At 43.4% G+C, this 17,509-nt stretch overlaps 1 protein-coding gene across 1 annotated transcript in view; it reads right to left on the bottom strand.

Annotated features, from left to right (window-relative positions):
- Window positions 1-17,509, bottom strand: part of Rcl1 (RNA terminal phosphate cyclase like 1) — a 43,788-nt gene that overhangs the window by 16,486 nt on the left and 9,793 nt on the right. The window contains exons 2-5 of the mRNA XM_032891776.1: window positions 9,827-9,898; window positions 7,236-7,411; window positions 4,191-4,265; window positions 3,815-3,939 (exon numbers count right to left, since the gene is read on the bottom strand). Coding sequence (XP_032747667.1) covers window positions 3,815-3,939; window positions 4,191-4,265; window positions 7,236-7,411; window positions 9,827-9,898 — 448 coding nt within the window. The remainder of the gene's footprint in view (window positions 1-3,814; window positions 3,940-4,190; window positions 4,266-7,235; window positions 7,412-9,826; window positions 9,899-17,509) is intronic.

The following is a 17,509-nucleotide window of genomic DNA, read 5'->3' as shown; positions in this document are numbered from 1 at the left end:
CACCATGGAACTCAGACTGAGCTTCTTCTCTCCTGTAGAGTGGACGGCAGTCAGTAACTGAGAACTACTCTCTAGTCACAGTTGCTGGCTCAGACCCCCACAGCTCCCTCCCAGGACCTGTCTGCTTGGTCATTGATCTGCAAGCAGGAAAAGCAGTACTGGAGTGGGGGTGGGGTATCAGTTAAAGCCACAGTTCTCCCAACTTAAAACAAGGATGTGCTCAGTCCAGCCAGAACTAGCCCTACAGGTAAAAAACACAGAATTAACTACTGCTTTTCCAAAGTCAGCTGGTGGTCCAGACTACAGCTTTTACTCTGGGATGCTGGAACTGGCCAAGATGGAGACGAAAGCCCACCCTCCTTTGAGGGACTCATTAAATAAGAGTCCTGCTGACTGGTGCTAGAACGTTTAGTCTTCAGATAGCAACGTGAGCAGGAGGGCTGGGAGCGCTTCCACAGGCAGACCTGTGCCAGTTTAGCTCCAGAGGGAGGATGTGGTACCTCACAAGTGCCTTCTGCCTCAGAGTCCACAGGGGGAAGGTTCAAAGAACATCGCTAGCAGTGAAAGCCAGGGAAGACAATGTTCTCCCTTCACAGCCTGTGATGCCTGTTCCCACCCAGGATCTCTTACCACTTTTACTCTACAAAACACCAACAGTATTCCCACATTCAACGCCTCAGTTCCTCCAGCACTCACACCTACATCTACATGTGACCTTCAATCTAAGGCTCCCGATCTCTTCACCTCCTGCCTTCCCAGAATGGTGAGTACCACTGCCTTGCTAAGTGAGGCACATTCTGGGAACTGCTTCACCCTGACTCCCCAGCTCACTTCACCTCTCCACCATTATCCTGCACTGCCTGCCCACTCCGCCAGGGGCTTCCCTCCCTGGAGGAAACAGACCTTATTCTTACCTGCTTCTCCTGCCAGCTTGTGACCATGGAAAAATTCCAACTTCTGCTGAGCCCTTAGTCTCATGATCCCATGACTTTTATCGTCTTCTGTCATGACCCCATACTGCGACAGCACACAGATGCCATCCCCGTCATGCCTTTCTCCTACCCTGTCCCTCTCTTTAGCCTCAATTCATCTCAACTTTAAAACTCGTCCCAACCCTTTCTACTCCCCCCTACTTGAACCAACCTCACTGTGTGCCTGTAAATGTGAACACACATTGAATAACAGAAGCCATCACCTACTAATGGCCTCCTTACCCCTGCTAGTGCTTCACGCTACACGCCTCCTACTCGCTAACTTCATTAAAGCCCATGCAGTAGGTCAACAGGCCTGGTGACAAGAGTCAACCAACACATCAGAGAGCATCAGTGCTCAGTAGACACAGTAAATGAGTCCCACTGCTGGGATCTGAACTATCTTGTCACTTTGCTTCAGACTTCTTATTCTCCCAAATTCACTTTTTCCAACCTATAGAAACTTAAATCATGAACAAACTTCCTTGTTTGTGGTTCCGTAACAGTACTCATGTGTGTGCTCAAACATGTGGAGACCAAGAGGATAACCCAGGAACACCATCTACCCCATTGTTTCTTTTGTTTCTACACCCCCGCTCCCTTTCAACCTGAAACTCATTAAAACCCGTTCCACTTTCATCCACAAAGCTCTGCCAGGAACTGGCCAGACTCTCATTAAGCCTGAGCTCCTCAATTAGGACTGGCAGGTAGGGTAACAAGTCCCCGGTATCCTCCTATCTCTGCTTCCCGGTAGGGGTGGTTCTGATGTTAAGGTCCTCTTCCAATTGGCTCTTGATTTGTCAGTAAAGAAAGCCATGGGACAATTGCTGAGTGGAAGGGACAGGTGGGACTTCCTGTTCCCAGGAGGCAGGAAGAGAGGTGCAAGGGAGAGATCAGAGTTAGCCAGGCATTGGAGAGAGGAAAACCAGGCAGCCATGTAAGACCTCAAAACAGAGTGCTCACACAGGCTGCTCCTTCAGACAGGGGTCAGAAGTTTAGCAGTGGAAGAACAGAGCAGAGGAGTTGATAAGGGCATGCTCAGTGTCCAAAGGCAAGTTGAAATTGAACAACTGGGTGCCTGTGTCTTTTGTCGGAGGATTCAACGAAAGCTGGGCGGGGGCTGGTAGCTCAGTCACTTCCTGGAGCAAAAGCAGGCAGAGCATAAAACTACATGCTACACTTCCCCAGGATAAGAATTACATACCTGCCACTACAACACTTGGCTTTTTAAAGTGGGTTCTGGGGAATCAAACTCAGGCCTTCATGTTTGGAAGGCAAGAGCTTTATAGACTAAGTCATCTGTCTAGCCACAGCCTGTCTTCAAAAGTGTATTCTGTACTGGAGAGATGGCTCTGTGGTTAAGAGCATTGGCTGCTCTTTTAGAGGACCTGGGATCAATTCCCAGCACCCATATGAGAGCTAACAACTGTCATCCCTGTCCTTCACCCCCCCATCCAGGACATGTTCTGTCTCCACTGCTTCTAAAAGAGCTCTTTACAGGCCTTCAGTTTTCCCCTCAGTGCCTCAGCAGGCGCTGGCCTAGTGTCCAGGAGGCGCTATCTTTACATCCTCCTCACTTAGTCTTTGTTTTCCAGGTCTGATGGTCAGTCTCCTCTCCCTGCATTCCTCTGGGCTGCCGACTTCACAGCGTTAACTTCTAGCCCTCATCTTGTCCCCTGAGCTACAGATCCTCAATTCTAAATTGATTTCAGTGGAGCCACCAAATCCAGCATGTGTAACTCTGAACTCATCTCTACCCCATTCCACCATTCCTGGCCTCTTTGTGTAGCTACCATCAGCAAATCCCCACCAACAGGCCTCAGTGAAAAGCATTAAAGCCACCCCGGTGACTCTCAACCCTCTGCACTACCCCACTCCCTGCCTCTCAACAGGGCATAACAACTCTGTTACCATGTCCCTTAGTGGCTGCCACTAGGTGAGCTTCTTCCACAACCATACTTTCCACAGTGTCACAAAAGTTCTGGCATGACCACCCAAGTTGTCCTAATATGCAAACTTGCTCTTCAGATGAAAATCACTGACTCTGAAATAAAGGCCAATTGTCCGACATTGGCTCCTGCTCAATTCATACCCATCAACTGCCAATGACCTACCTGAGTCCTACCCACCCACATCGCTAACCACTCCCCACAACTGTGGTTTGAAGCTTCCTTTGCAAACACTCACTTTTCTGACTGAAGCACCCCACTTCTTGTCCTGCTTCACAAACTTCTACCCTTTAAGGCTCATTCAAATGTCCTGCTTTTCTACAGGTTTAAAAAAAAAAAAAAAAAAAGCAGAGGTTAAAAGCTGGACACCAAATTATTAATAAGGTTTAAATCCCATTTGTACCAATTAGCTATGTGACATTAGTAACAGAGCTTTTATACCTCAGTTTCCCTATCTGCAAAATAGGATTTGAGTTAACTTGAAACATTCGGAAGCTTAACTGAGATTCATAAAGTGATTTTTCCTTAAAGGACATGGAAGAAACACTTCACAGTAGACCATATTGTTACCATTCCAGCCTCCAAAGAGTCCTCCAGGCAGAGTCCCCCTGTCCCAGCTCCCCTAACCACTCCTCACTACTTGTACATCATTTACATGTCCCACTGGAGCTATGGTTTACAGAATTATTTCCATCCCCAGATACTGGAGTATTAAAGGAAGAAAAATGAGTCAATCTTGTCACTGTCAGGCAGATAATAAAACATATCTCAACTAGTACACTTCACCATTGACACTGATAAGGCTGTGCCTACAGGGTAAACAGTGGGAAGACAAGCGAGCGCTGTTATCTTCACGAGGCAAGAGGGGAATAAGGACTCTAATGCAAAGGATACGCCATCCCTCTGATGCGCTTGATTTTCCCTGGGTCTGTGAGTTGGACAGGCTTCAGGACCTTCCTCACGGGGCAGGAGAAAAGCACTTCACCTCCTCCTCCAGGAGGCATTCCCCGTCGCAAGATCTGCTCAGAGTGGTGAGGAGGAGACGAGAGAGAGCAGACAGGAAAACATGGGTTCCCCTGGCACCCCAACCTAGGAAGGTTAAGTCATTCCCAACAGCAGCACCCACCAGGGGAAGAACAACACACTGCTGGCTACTGTTAAAGGTCTCTCAGCTCCAGTTTGCCGCACTGGTTAGGAGGCCTCATCACTTATCACACATTAAATAAAAATGTCCGAGATGCATGCAAGCCAGCAGTTTACATATTCTCACCTTTAGCTCAAATGACTCTCCATCAATCCCAAACTGTTTCAGTAGAGGAATTGCTGTTGCCTTAAGAACATCAACCTGTAAGTTATTTCAAGGAATTTTTAATTAAACTTTGAAATGTAGCTAGAGTCCAAGTGGCAAACAAAACTCAAGAAACTGCTGGATTCACACAGAAAACACACTGGGACCTCTGCTCATTCTCACAGGTATCACACACATAACATTACTCTAGTAATTTATCAATAAGTACTATGTTATTTTATAAAGTTTTTTCCAATATACATAACAAGTATACCCTTTAACACTTAAGAGTTGGTGTCTCTCCAGGTCAGAGCAAGGCAAATGAACCCCTCTGTTTACCTAAGAGTCCTGATATAGGTGCTGATTCTATGTGGGGGGTTGGAAGGAGCCTTAGAGGGAACAACGGCCTCAAAATGCATGAAGCACCGAAACCCCCCATTGGTAACCACAGAAGCACTGACAGTTCATCTCTTCTGTCTCTAGAGCTCCTAGAAGACTCTGGGGAGGTGGCCCTGTGACTGGAAGCAAGGGTAATGGCAACTTGAGCAGAAGAGGCCAGAAGCCCTAGTCCTGGTCCCAAGCTCAGCTTCTATGAGCTTCACGTGAGGGAGGATGGGCAGGAGTGGGGGGCGGGGGATATCACAGAACCTGAACTTCCTGTCTCCATGATGCCACAAGTCCAACAGGCTGATTCAATTAAATGATCCTCCAATAAGGCTCCAAGGGCAGAAGATGGCGGTCAGAAGTAGAAATGATATACAAAGCCTAGGAACTAACTCATGCAGAACGGATAGGGTGTAGCAGGGGCAGGATCTGGCAAAACTATTAAAGATTAGCCAATTTAACTAAATATTAAAGGCAAATACATCTAAAAGGAGAAATAAGAAATGCGTCATTGGGTGATTTTGTCCTTATACAAACCAGATGATACTCTACTCCAGGATTCCCTAAAGCCCAGAGAGTGGTTTTCCTTCATAGTACCTCTCCCTAATTGCTCCGTCTTGGCTCCTCATGTTGAAGTTGTCACTGTAATGCTGGTAGAAGACAGGACCTTCTAGAGGTGACGGAGTAGTGTGAATGCAGTCTTCATTAACAGATTATGGACAGTATCAGGGAAGTGGCCTAGTTATTTTTGAAACTAGCTTCTGATACATGGTTAGGTTTGGCTGGATCTCTGTCCTGCCACGCCATGCCCGTCACCATATTACAACATGCACCAGCAGTTCCTGAATTTCCCAGCTTTTAGAAGAGTTTTAATTTATCAACCACCTAGTCTCAGGTACTTTGTTATAGCAATGCTCATCAGACTAAGACGCAGACTCCTGAGCTGCACATCTCATAGGGCCAGCTTCTGCCTTCCAGCTTCCAGCTGCCCATCCCAAGAGAATGAAAGTTCTTGAAACCCATTCTCTATACAGAGAACAGAACCATGGAGAACAGAGAAAATGCCTGAACTGAAGATCCCATAGGCTGAGGAAATTACTCTTTACCCAAGGTCAACCACCTTTGTTTTAACCTAGGCTAGTCAGGTTAAACCAAGGTCATTTAAGCCATAGGTGGCAAAAGTAAAGCCATCCCTGACTATGAAATCGAATCTACATAAAAGCACTATTTCTGGGGAACCGATCATCTCTCTGTTACTAACATACAAAGTGTTTTTAAGACCTTGTTTACGATAGTGTGTGTGGCCATTAGCAATCAGAATGGGTGTGAAACACAGAGCACAGTGCTCACACTCCAGTCCTGTATCTGCCGTTACTCGACACTTTATCTACCCACAATCCAAAAGCACAGATGCCTCCTCTTCCATTTAAAGTGAAGGAACCGGGCTGGAGAGATGGCTCAGTGGTTAAGAGCACCGACTGCTCTTCCCGAGGTCCTGAGTTCAAATCCCAGCAACCACATGGTGGCTCACAACCATCTGAAATGAGATCTGATGCTCTCTTCTGGTGTGTCTGAAGATAGTGACAGTGTAATCATAATATATAATAAATAAATAAAATATTTAAAGTGAAGGAACCACTTCCTAGAATCTCGAGACAACGTGGGGGAGGGTCAAGAAGCTCTAATATAAATTTTATACAGGCTGCATGGCATTCTTTCACCCACAGCTAAAAGCTGCAAATCTTGAGCATTCTTTGAAGAGTCCATGTAGTTAAGTTTCCCAGAATTGAGGAAGAGGTTCCTGACTACCCAAGAGTACATTAACCATATGGGACCATTGGTACGTGTGAGCAGTCACCATTCTGAAAAAAAGTCAGAAACCTTGCAACACCTTGCAGCTACCCTCAGAAGCTACCGTGTGTCTATAGAGAAGACTGGGGCCCCTTCAGTGGGGACTTTATAGCCCCGAAGCCTCTTCTAATCAATAAGTATCCTAAACTGAGAACTCCATCCCTCCCCACAGGATGTCACTGACAGCCATGGTGAACAAAATGAAACCTCGTGTTGGGTATTAAACTATTTTCCTCCTATCCACAGAAAGGTGACCTGCTCAGTGAGAAGCTTGCTGTTCCCCACGCCTATCAACACTCAAGAGATTCCTTCCCTGCCCTCATGCCCACTGTGTCTGAAACCTCTTAGGTGAAAAGTTCTTGAATTAATGGCTGAGGCCAGGATAGGGCAGGATTATACAGTGGCAATAACCAGAGATATCATTTCCTCATTTCCTGTCCAAAATTTTGATGTGCTGCCCTCTAGCCTTGGTGTTCATGCGACCTTCTAGAGACTTCACCAGTTTCTATCTGACTGTGGCCAGCAGAGCCAGATTCCACGTCCAACAGGATGGGGCAGCAAGCATCTGTTTGAAAGGTTTGTAGACACAACAAAGAAAGGTACTTTGATGAATGTTAGTTGATGACTACAGGCCTTGATTCATCTGTGTCTTGGAGTGAATTAACTAACCTCTAAGCTTCAAGGCAAACAGAAAAAGAAACAGAACTGTGCTTCTAAGAAACTTCTTTCTAAAAACTTGGGCTGTAACAACAGACAGGAAAAATGACACCACAGTCTGACCTCAGTACTCACCGAAGGATCAACCTGGTCATTGGTCACTCCTCGAAGAACAATTTTTAATGGGTGTTTCATAAACGGGGCCAGGCAAAGCAGAGCTTCCAGGTAATAGCCAATGCCACGGAGGACACTGCAGTCGTGCTCCATGGACCCGCCATACAGGAGGCCAGGCTGGTAGTATAAGGTTGTTCCTTAAACCAAGAGGAAAACAAACAAAACCACGAGTGATGGAGCAGGAACAAAGGAAGAATCAAGATGGCAATGAATGTAGTAAGTTCCAAGGGGAACCTGCAAGGCATCCAGGGAGCTCAAAACGCCATTCCTAAGAGTCTACACTTCATGTCAAAAGCTGATTCACTACCACCAAGCCTCAGGAAAATAATAAACTGTGGGTACAATTTAACATCAGTAATACATAAACTCCTCTCTAAGCTAGCTAAGCTGCCAGTCACAGTAGAGCACAGAGGCACCAAACAGACACCAAGCTCTGGGCACACTCAGACTGCTGGTGACAGGTCTGAGGACCATGGTCTCAGCATGCCACAGCCTCGTCCTGTACACTCCCCTCAAATGGGGTCTCCCACATACCCCACTTACCAAACAATACCACACGATGTAGGTTCTTGTGATATCCTATATCATCGGTGGTAGCCATTTTAATTTGATATTGGTTAGTGAATATCTCAACTGATTTTGTGTTAGTGGACACATCATTATCCTAGTTCAGTTTTTCACATATTCATAGTAAGGAAGCCAAATAAAATATCCTGGATGGTTTCAGAGTAAATGGATAAACGAGTGTCTCTACTGCTCAGTCTTTTATGTTGTCTCTGGAATACTTACCAAAATAAAACCATTAGAGGAAGGAAATACACTCAGATACACAAAATGAAATATCTCTTGGAAATTTTATAAAACAAATAGGTTTTCTAAATCCAAACACCTCCAGCCAGGTTCGTATTCTGATCAAAGTTACCAACATTCCTCAGAAAGAGAATAAGGATCATTATGTATTAAGTCCCAACGACAGACTCTAGGTAGAGAAGCTGAAAAGGGGTGTGTGTCATTCTGCTCACGCCTGCAAATTCACCAGATAGGAAAGTTATGGGTCATCATCCTGGGGACAGGAATGGCATACACAGGGGCATGTGATGGCTAGACAGCACTGTCAGCTATAAGACTGGTGACAATGTCTCTGCCTGTGCCTGGGAAGGAGTCCACAGAGGGCTAGCTTCAGGACAGCCACTCTGAGGGAGCAGCGCCACCATGAAGGTCAAGGGCCTGAACTGAATGAAAGGATAAAGAAGAGCGGACTAACATTCTTTATTCTTTCTCTTACCCCAAGCCTGCCAGTCTGTCAACTACTGAGCTGGACCATACCCTCTCTGCCACCTGAAATCCTAACGCAACTGGAAAGGGACATAGGAAATCTTCTCCCTGGGCCTGCTCTCCATTAGGTGTGGCTGAATGCAGACAGAGACCAGCATATCAACCTGGTCCAATGCCACGTATACATCCAAATTTGCCTTCTTTCATAAGAGAGTCAACATACAGTAAAGGTATCCTTTCTAGAATGTAGGTATATAGTTCACAGAGTCGACCAAAGGATGTCTGTCCTACTTCCTATTATTTAAATAAATGACTCTGCATGTACACAATGAAGCACTAAACTGTGACCCCACAGAACAGAGTGCCTGGCACAGGACAGCATGAAGCAGCCAGCAACACAACATCAGAAGTACAATCCACTGGGCTGTGGCATGGCTCAGGGAAGAGTCTAGAAGAGGAAGGGGCTGAAGGGACTGCCACATTTCTTAAGTACATTTGTATAAACTTGAAACAAAATTTTAAGGGTATAGATTTTAGTACCCACAACAATGTAGTACATCTGAGAATTTATTGTAAGAATTCAACATAATTGCACAGGTAGACAGACTTCAGGAAATTTATGTATATGCTAAGTATGCCAGAATAGGGTGCTCACTTTTGTCTGAAATAGTCACTTGTCCACTTCTCTAAATCAAGTGGGTTTCCCTTATTTGTTTTCTTCTAGTGCTGAGAGGTAAACCTAGAGCCTTGAGCAAGCTAAGCATGCACTGTAAGAGAGAGAAAGAGAGAGAGAGAGAGAGAGAGAGAGAGAGAGAGTGTGTATGTGTGCGTGTGTGTATATGTGTGAGTGTGTATGTGTGTATGTGTGAGTGTGTGTGTGTGAGCTCACACCTTATGGTATACTTGTGTTTGTACCTATATAATCATACCAGAAATACACTGGGTCCTTCCACTTGAAACTAATATATTAATAAACTTTTTACTACATAACAAACTTTTATTACACTCTCCACTTAGCACTTACTTACTTGGGTTAATTTCAAAAGGTCTTCCCTGAACATTCATGAAGATGGCTTATATAAACACAAAATAGTAAAGTGTTCCAGTGCTCTTAACCACTGAGCCATCTCTCCAGCCCCTTATTTTATTTTGTTTTATTTTATTTTAGTAAAGTGTTTTTAAAGCACAACACGGTATTTATACCACTCAAATGAGAAGCGGAAGAATGTCTAAGTAGTACCTGTAGATGCTTTTAGGAACAGAGAGGAGCAGCTTACCTGTTTGGTTGATTTCAATTCGAGAACCATTAGTTATTTTGTCCAACAGCCTTATAAAGCTTGCTTCAAAATCTGTGAGGGGAAAGACAATCTTCCATAAGCACTATTTCTAGAAAGGTACTGAGAAGACATTTACTTGTGGTGCCACATCTGGGGCTCCCTCTGGAACTGGGTGACAAGTTCAGTCATGGGGCTCTGAGCAGTGGAAAAGCATTGACGACAACAGTTCAGCTCTCACATCCAACAACAAAAGTAAACACATACACTATTCTATCGCTCTAGGATGTTGACTTCACCCACATAGATCCTGTCAAAAAGCTGGTTATGGCAACACACAGCTTTAACCCTGCACTTGAGAGGCTAAACAGGTAAATCTGGCTGTAAGGCCTGCCTGATTTTTACAGCAAGCCCCAAGTAGCCAAGGCAGCCCAGTGAGACCCTGTCACAAAACAAACAACCAAAGCTAGTCAATTTTGGTGGCTTGAATATGGTTGGTCCAGGGAGTGGTACTGGGGGGGAGTGTCGCCTTGCTGGAGTAGGTGTGGCCTCGTTGGAGGAAGTGTGTCACTGTGGGGATGGGCTTTGAGACCTTTCTTCTAGCAGCCTGAAGAGCAAGTCTTCTCCTGTCTGCCTTCAGATCATGACTCTTAGCTCCTCCAGAACCACGTCTGCCTGGATGCTGCCATGCTCCCACCTTGATGATAATGGATTGAGCCTGTAAGCCAACCCCAATTAATGGTTGTCCTTATAGGAGTTGCCTTGGTCATGGTGTCTGTTCACAGCCTATGAAAGACCTCGAGGGGGCATGCCGACCCTGGTAGTCTGATTGACACCTGTCCCTCATACTCTGTACTCTCAGCATCTGAACACCCAGAGCCCAGTTTGGCCAGGTTTAGGGGCTGTGGCTTTGCTGGGGGAAATACGTCACTGGAGAAGGGCTTTACATGCTTAAAGACCTGCACCATTTCTAGTTCACTCTGCTTCCAGTTTGGTTCAAAGTGTGAGCTCTCAGCTTTGTGCCCCAGCCACTGCGTCTGTTGCATGCTGCCTCCCCATGAAGAAGGACTCTCTTCACTATGGAACTAAGCCCAGAATGCTCTAGTTGCTTCAGTCATGGTGTAAAAGGCAGAGAAGTAATTAGAATGCCCAACAAGGGAGAAACATCACAAAGTACAGTGGGTTTTTAAAATGGAAGTTATCTCCTCTCCAGAGCAATCTAGGAGGATATTAAGTAGAATCCACCTACAGTTTCACAGATGACAAGTCTCCTTTCTCCCTCTCTCTGTCTGACTAGCTCAGTTTTATTGTTCTGTTTTGTTTTTCATTAAAAGATTACCTCAGGGTCTGGGGAGGCTGCTCATGGGGTGCATCTGAGTTCAGATTCTGCCTGTGTCAATGCTGACACCTCACCTGTAATCCCAGAGTGTGGAAAGTGGAGACCAGCCACAACAAAGACTGCCAAGAGACCCCTCTAACTATGTTTAAAGTGAGGGATGATCTAGGAAAATTCCTAATGTCAACCTTTGGCCTTCACATGCACACAAATGTACACCAACACATGTGCAAAACTAAACTTTTTAAAAATAATTTATTTAATTTTATCTTATGTGCATTGGTGTAAGGGTGTCAGATCTCTTAGAATTAGAGTTAAAGACAGTTGTGGGCCACCATGTGGGTGCTCAAGACCAAAGCACAGTTCTCTGAAAGAATAGCAAGTGCCTATAACTGCCAACCAATTGGTCCAGCCTCTCACATTTGCTTTAATAGGTATTATCCAAAATGTACTAACTTGTCAGAAGCTAGGCATGACGGATTCATGCCTGTAATCCCAGCATCTGGGAGGCTGAGGCAGGAGGACTGTTATGAGGTTGGAGCCAACCTAAACACATAGTTCCAGACAAGCCAACACTTCAGTGTGAGAAGGAACAAACAAGAACACTGGCGATTCTTTTAAAGAGGAAGGGATGAAGGAAAGAGTAGATATAGAAGGAACCTTAAGTGTGACAGAGACTACTTCCTGGAGCCTTTCTCCCTGCCTCTCCAACTTTAACTTCCTATTCTTTAACAATAGGGAGACCAATTCTCCTGCCTAGACAGATCCCACCCTGTAATACACTAGCACCACAGAAGCACATCAACTGACCCCAAAGGGAGAGCCAATCACCTGAGCAGTTCTCATCTACCCTCTCATTACTTAGTGTGGCCCAACTCCTCTCAGAGCAGATTCTGCAATCTGTTCAAAGAGCATTGGGCCAAAAGTCAGAAAGATACCATTAAACCTGAAAATGGACAAAAGTGGTGAACACAGTGTATGGCCATTAGGGAAGCTTACTTTCAGCCATACATTGCTGCTCAGTCTTTATAACACAAGGCAATGGCACCATTCCCACCGCACAGAAAAAAGGCTGAAACCGGAGACTGCCGACTCGCCCAACCTGTTCAAATGACAGCAATTGCAGAGCCAGGATTTGAGCCTGCCTGTCTTCCGATGTCAGTGTCCTTAACTACACCAGGACGTTTGTCTCTCCTCCACCCATCACCTCAAAACCAAGGCCTTACCGTAGGAAACCCCAACTCATCTACAGAATGAAGCAAGCAGTTGGCTACTACCCCCAACCAACATGCCTTTTAAATAAGAACAGAGCAGACTACAGTAGCCCCCAATCAGCCGGGGGTCTAATTCTCCAGTTCGGGGTCTCTTTCTTTGTTTTTTTAGTCCTAGCTGTCCTGGAACTTGCTCTATAGTCCAGGCTGGCCTTGAAGTCAAACTCAGAAATACTTCTACCTCTGCCTCCCAAGTGCTAGGATTAAAGGAGTGTGTTAACACCACACCAGCTTAACTATGCAGTTTTATTTATACCAGTCAGGCCTGTGAGACCTCAGAAGACAAAGGTACCTGCCACCATGACTGATGAGCTGGGTCCTACAGGGTGAAGGGAAGGCTGACGAGTAGTCTTCTGACCTTTGCATGCACATATGCAAAATAAATAAGTAAAATGTTTTTTAAAGTACTACCAGTCAATGACAGTCTGGAAAATTTAAATGGAAAGTTCTAGAAATAAACAATTTTCTTCTGTTCTGTCAGAATATGAATCTTACCTTTATCCAATGCATTAAAGTCATATATTCCTCCTGCCCACTGGTAACTTAAGTCATCTAGTTATCATCAGAGGCACAACATTTTGGTCAAGGCTTCTCTCTTTTACCTAATGATGACTCTAAAGCACAAAGTAGTGATGCTAGCAGTGTGGTTATGCTTAGAAGCACACCACATTATGCTACTGGATACTATATGCATCATGTATTTTTGTATATGGAAAAAGTTTACCAATCTTAGCCCTAGGGAGACTGGGGCAGGTGGATCAAGAGTTCAAGTTCCATGTAGAATACACAGCAAACACCAAGCCACCCTGAACTACACAGTGGACCCTGTCAAGAATAAAACAAAGCATTTGCACAACTGGAATTCAATTCTATGTGTAGTTCAGGCATCAACTGGGATGGGGGAGGGGGTGTGGTGAGGGATAGGAGATGTGGTGGAGGGAGGGGGCTGTCTTAAGGAAGACTACTAGTACACATCAGAGTGGCTAAACTAGAAATAGCACAGCTGTTCACAGTCTGCAGCTTCAGACACACACACATACATACATATATACACACACACATACATACATACACATATACATACATACTAGACTGTCTATAAGAAGCATGACAGAAATTAAAGTAATTGGAGGATAGAATTCGCTACCTTTTAGAACATCCTATTTCTAAAAACAGGCACAATTTGTATCACAATGCCACTTTCTAGTTGGGTTTATAGCAAGTGCAAAGTACTCTTCAAAGAAGCAAACGTTTGGTTTGTTCAAGCTTTCTAGCTACTTAAAGGAGCAAAGAAGCATTTTCGAGTAAAGCCTAAAATTAAAGTCCCATAGGTCTTACAGATTAAGAAAAGGAAGGAAGAGAAGGAAGAGCTCGAGGGACAAGGAAGGAAAGAGGAAGGGAATTTTAAGTCATTTTGTTTTGCAATCCTTGGGTGTTCTTAATCTCGACCTCAGTCAGAAGCAATCACTTGGCAGGAACATGAGTAGGAAGAGAATGGCACCTAAAAACCCTCCAGGCAGGATCATCCTGGGTCACACAGGCTCGCTCAGAAAGCCAGCTTCAGAGCTAGTTCCAGAGTGCTCCCAGCAGGGGAGGGACAGCTCCATCACCTGGTGCGAACCATCACTAAGTGTCCTAAGGACAGAGCCAATTCCTCACCCTCTGCCAAGATACACAAGATTCTTGCCCATTCACCTACCACACCTGGGACTTCCCGTCAGGATTATTCCTTGGGGACGAAAATTACAGGCAGTTGAAAAACGTAGGGGGAAGATTTCAAAACCAAGCACAGTGTTGCTACACTGTTTGGGAATTCACAGTGTAACTCAGGGCAAGATGTGGCTGCCACCAGAGACACGGCAGACAGCTGTGAAAAGTCAGAAGTGTACAGACATTGACAAGGCCTACTTCTTGTCCAGGATGAGGTCACACAGGTTCTTTTAAGCACTGTTTTACTTTGAGGTTAGTACTACAAGTACCCTAGAATCATCTTGAAGGCCCAGATTTATGCTTTTAAACAAGGGTCATCGGCACTCCCATCTGAGGCAGGAGGACCAGACTTTAAAGCCAATCTGGGCTCGAAAGACAACCCTTGTCTCAAAAAGTAAAATAAAAATAAGAAGGAACTAATTTGCAGACCCTGTTTGCTTTTCTGAGACAGGGCCTCACTATACATTTGTGTATGTATGTATGTATGTATGTATGTATGTATGTATGTATTTTAAATATTTGTTTATTTATATATCATAGATTTAATATACACTTATATAAACATTTATAATATAATTATATATATAATATATTATATATAATATATAAAAATATTTATAATATTGAATATAAGCCATGGAATTCATTAAGTAGACCAGGCTGGCGTCAAACTCTGAGCAAATTTCAATGAACTAATACTTAACAGCTCCAATTTCACATTATTCTAACTCAAATGTCTACATATTGGACTAGCATATCCACAGCAGTCCTCAGCTAGCATGAGTCACCTCCAAGTTACAATGAGAAAGCCTGTAGACATATTATGATGCATATGACTATGTAGAAAAGTGTGTGTGTGTGTGTGTGTGTGTGTGTGTGTGTGAGAGAGAGAGAGAGAGAGAGAGAGAGACAGAGACAGAGAGAGAGAGAGAGGGGGGGGGGAGAGGAGAGGGGAGAGGGAGAGGGAGGAGAGGGATTCTCAGGCTTGCAAGCTGACTTCACTAACTCAGCTATCCGCCCTCCCTCAGGATTAAAATAACAGAACCATGTATAAAAGACAAAAACACAAAAGACACAAAGAGATCCAACCCAAAGAGAAAGAAAATGTTCACAAGAGCAGTGAAGCCCTTAGAAACTTTTTCAGCATTCAGAGAAAAATACAATTAAAATTACATATTCCTCTAAACTTTGAATCAAAAATAGCGACAACAATTTTCAAAATAACCTAAAGTACAAGCTAATGTAATTTAACAAAATGGAGAGGGAGAGCGCAATTATGATAAAAACAGAACCTGGAAAAAGACAAAAGTTAGTGACACTGGTTGTTTCAAGTTGAGCCTAGAAAACAGACTCTAAATTCCTTTCTTCTCTCTAAACTTTGAATCAAAATGGACTCAGCTGCCCTTTAACCACCAACCATGTCATGTTTTTAAGTGCATAAAATGTCACATAAAATGCAATTACTTTTTCACACAATTTAAAAACTAAAGGATGATGTGAAATTCTTTAATTCACAAATATCGAATTCTGTGATACTATTCAGTCATTGAGAACATTTAAAAGGCTGAACTGTAGGCTATGACTGTAACCTCAGAACTCAATAGGCTGAGCTAGGAAGAAATGACTTCCAAGTCAGCCTGGACTACAGAGGAAAACCATGCCTCAAAAACTGGAAAAGAGGGGTGGGGGGAGAGAAAAAAACCTGAAAAAGAAAAAAATAACAGTTGAAAGGAATTATTAAATGACACAATATATTTATACTATATAAGAGAAGGGTTAAAAGGAGCACATTCAATGTGGTTTCAAGCTCTCTAGGAAATAACTGGAAAGCACTAAGTACCTTAGTGTTGTTGTTTTCCCCATTAAGTCCTAAAGACAGAAATTACAAATACACTCCCAGTTCTCAGTTAAGAGATGCCCAATCACTAAGAAAAAGGTACATTTGTCTATGAGATTATGTAACACTTTATCATTTCCTGACCTGTATAATTCTTACGGAGACAGGACATTTTTCCTGGAAAAGCTACAGACTGTAATACAATACCTTAAACAAACACAAACCATGGGAGCATATGGAGGGTCCACTACAGCCAAAGTCACCACCCTAACGCACGCCTTGGAAGGAGGAAGCACATGCTGAGGATGAACTGAGTGCTTATAGAAATGTCTGAAGCCTGCTTCCTGGAAAATGGAAATGTTTTATGGTCTAGGAATTAAGTGTGTAATCTACACCAATTACTTTAAATTCCAAACCATAAGAACAGTTTCCCCAAAGTATTACTTATGTTATGTTATAACATAAATGTGAAACTACAATTTTTACTCATACATGCAAATTTTCTATATAATTTGTTTTCTTATATGAAACTGTGAAAGAAATAAAATCAACAACACTGACACCAGGGATCCGAACTCACATTCTCATGCTTGCAAGCTGACTTCACCAACTCAGCTAGCTCCGCCCTCCCTCAGGATTAAGAGCTTTTATAACAAGCTAATTTCTATTACTACATGTATAATTAAGAAAGTACACAAAACACAAAAGACACAAAGAGATCCAACCCAAAGAGAAAGAAAATGTATCACTACTGAAGAGCAGTGAAGCCCTTAGAAACTTTTTCAGCATTCAGAGAAAAATACAATTATTGGTAAATTACATATTCCAAAGTACAATAAGAGAATACAAGAAGAGGGCAAGTCAATAGCGAACAACAATTTTCAAAATAACCTAAAGTACAAGCTAATGTAATTTAACAAAATGGATCAAAACCCCCAAACAACACCTAAGAAAACAGATATACACATCATCATCATCATCACTATCATCACCATAATCATCATCATCATCATCATCATCATCATCATGTATTTTCCAACTACCCTCTCCAATAAGAAGGATGCACCTTAAGCCAGATTGGGTGACTAGCTCTCTTTCTAATAAAAAACAAAAAACAAATAAACAAACAAAAACAATGAAGAAGAAACCTAAGAATTCTGTTACAGGCTAGAGAGGTGGCTCAACAGTTAAGAGCACTGAATGTTCTTCTAGAGGACATGGGTTCACCGAAAGATCTGACCCCTCACAGGCATACATACAGGCAAAATAGCATGCACATAAAATAAAAATAAGTTATTTAAAAGAATAACTATGCTACTACTAAGTGCAGCACTAAACATATAAATAAGGGGGAAATCACAATCTACTGCTGAAAAACATCTGATAAAATTCAGCTCTGTACATTCTGTTTTAAAAGGCATGGAGCATTTACTAAACTAAGCAAAGGGTTTGTTTTTAAAATAGAAGCCTGAGTTCAAGAATGGAGAAATTTCCCTTAGTCATGGGGCAATCCATACTAAAACATCCAGGCA

Source organism: Rattus rattus, chromosome 2, assembly GCF_011064425.1.
Source record: "Rattus rattus isolate New Zealand chromosome 2, Rrattus_CSIRO_v1, whole genome shotgun sequence".
Classification (NCBI taxonomy): domain Eukaryota; kingdom Metazoa; phylum Chordata; class Mammalia; order Rodentia; family Muridae; genus Rattus; species Rattus rattus.
The sequence above is the reverse complement of the archived record's forward strand: the minus strand, read 5'-3'. Positions and strand labels throughout refer to the sequence as shown.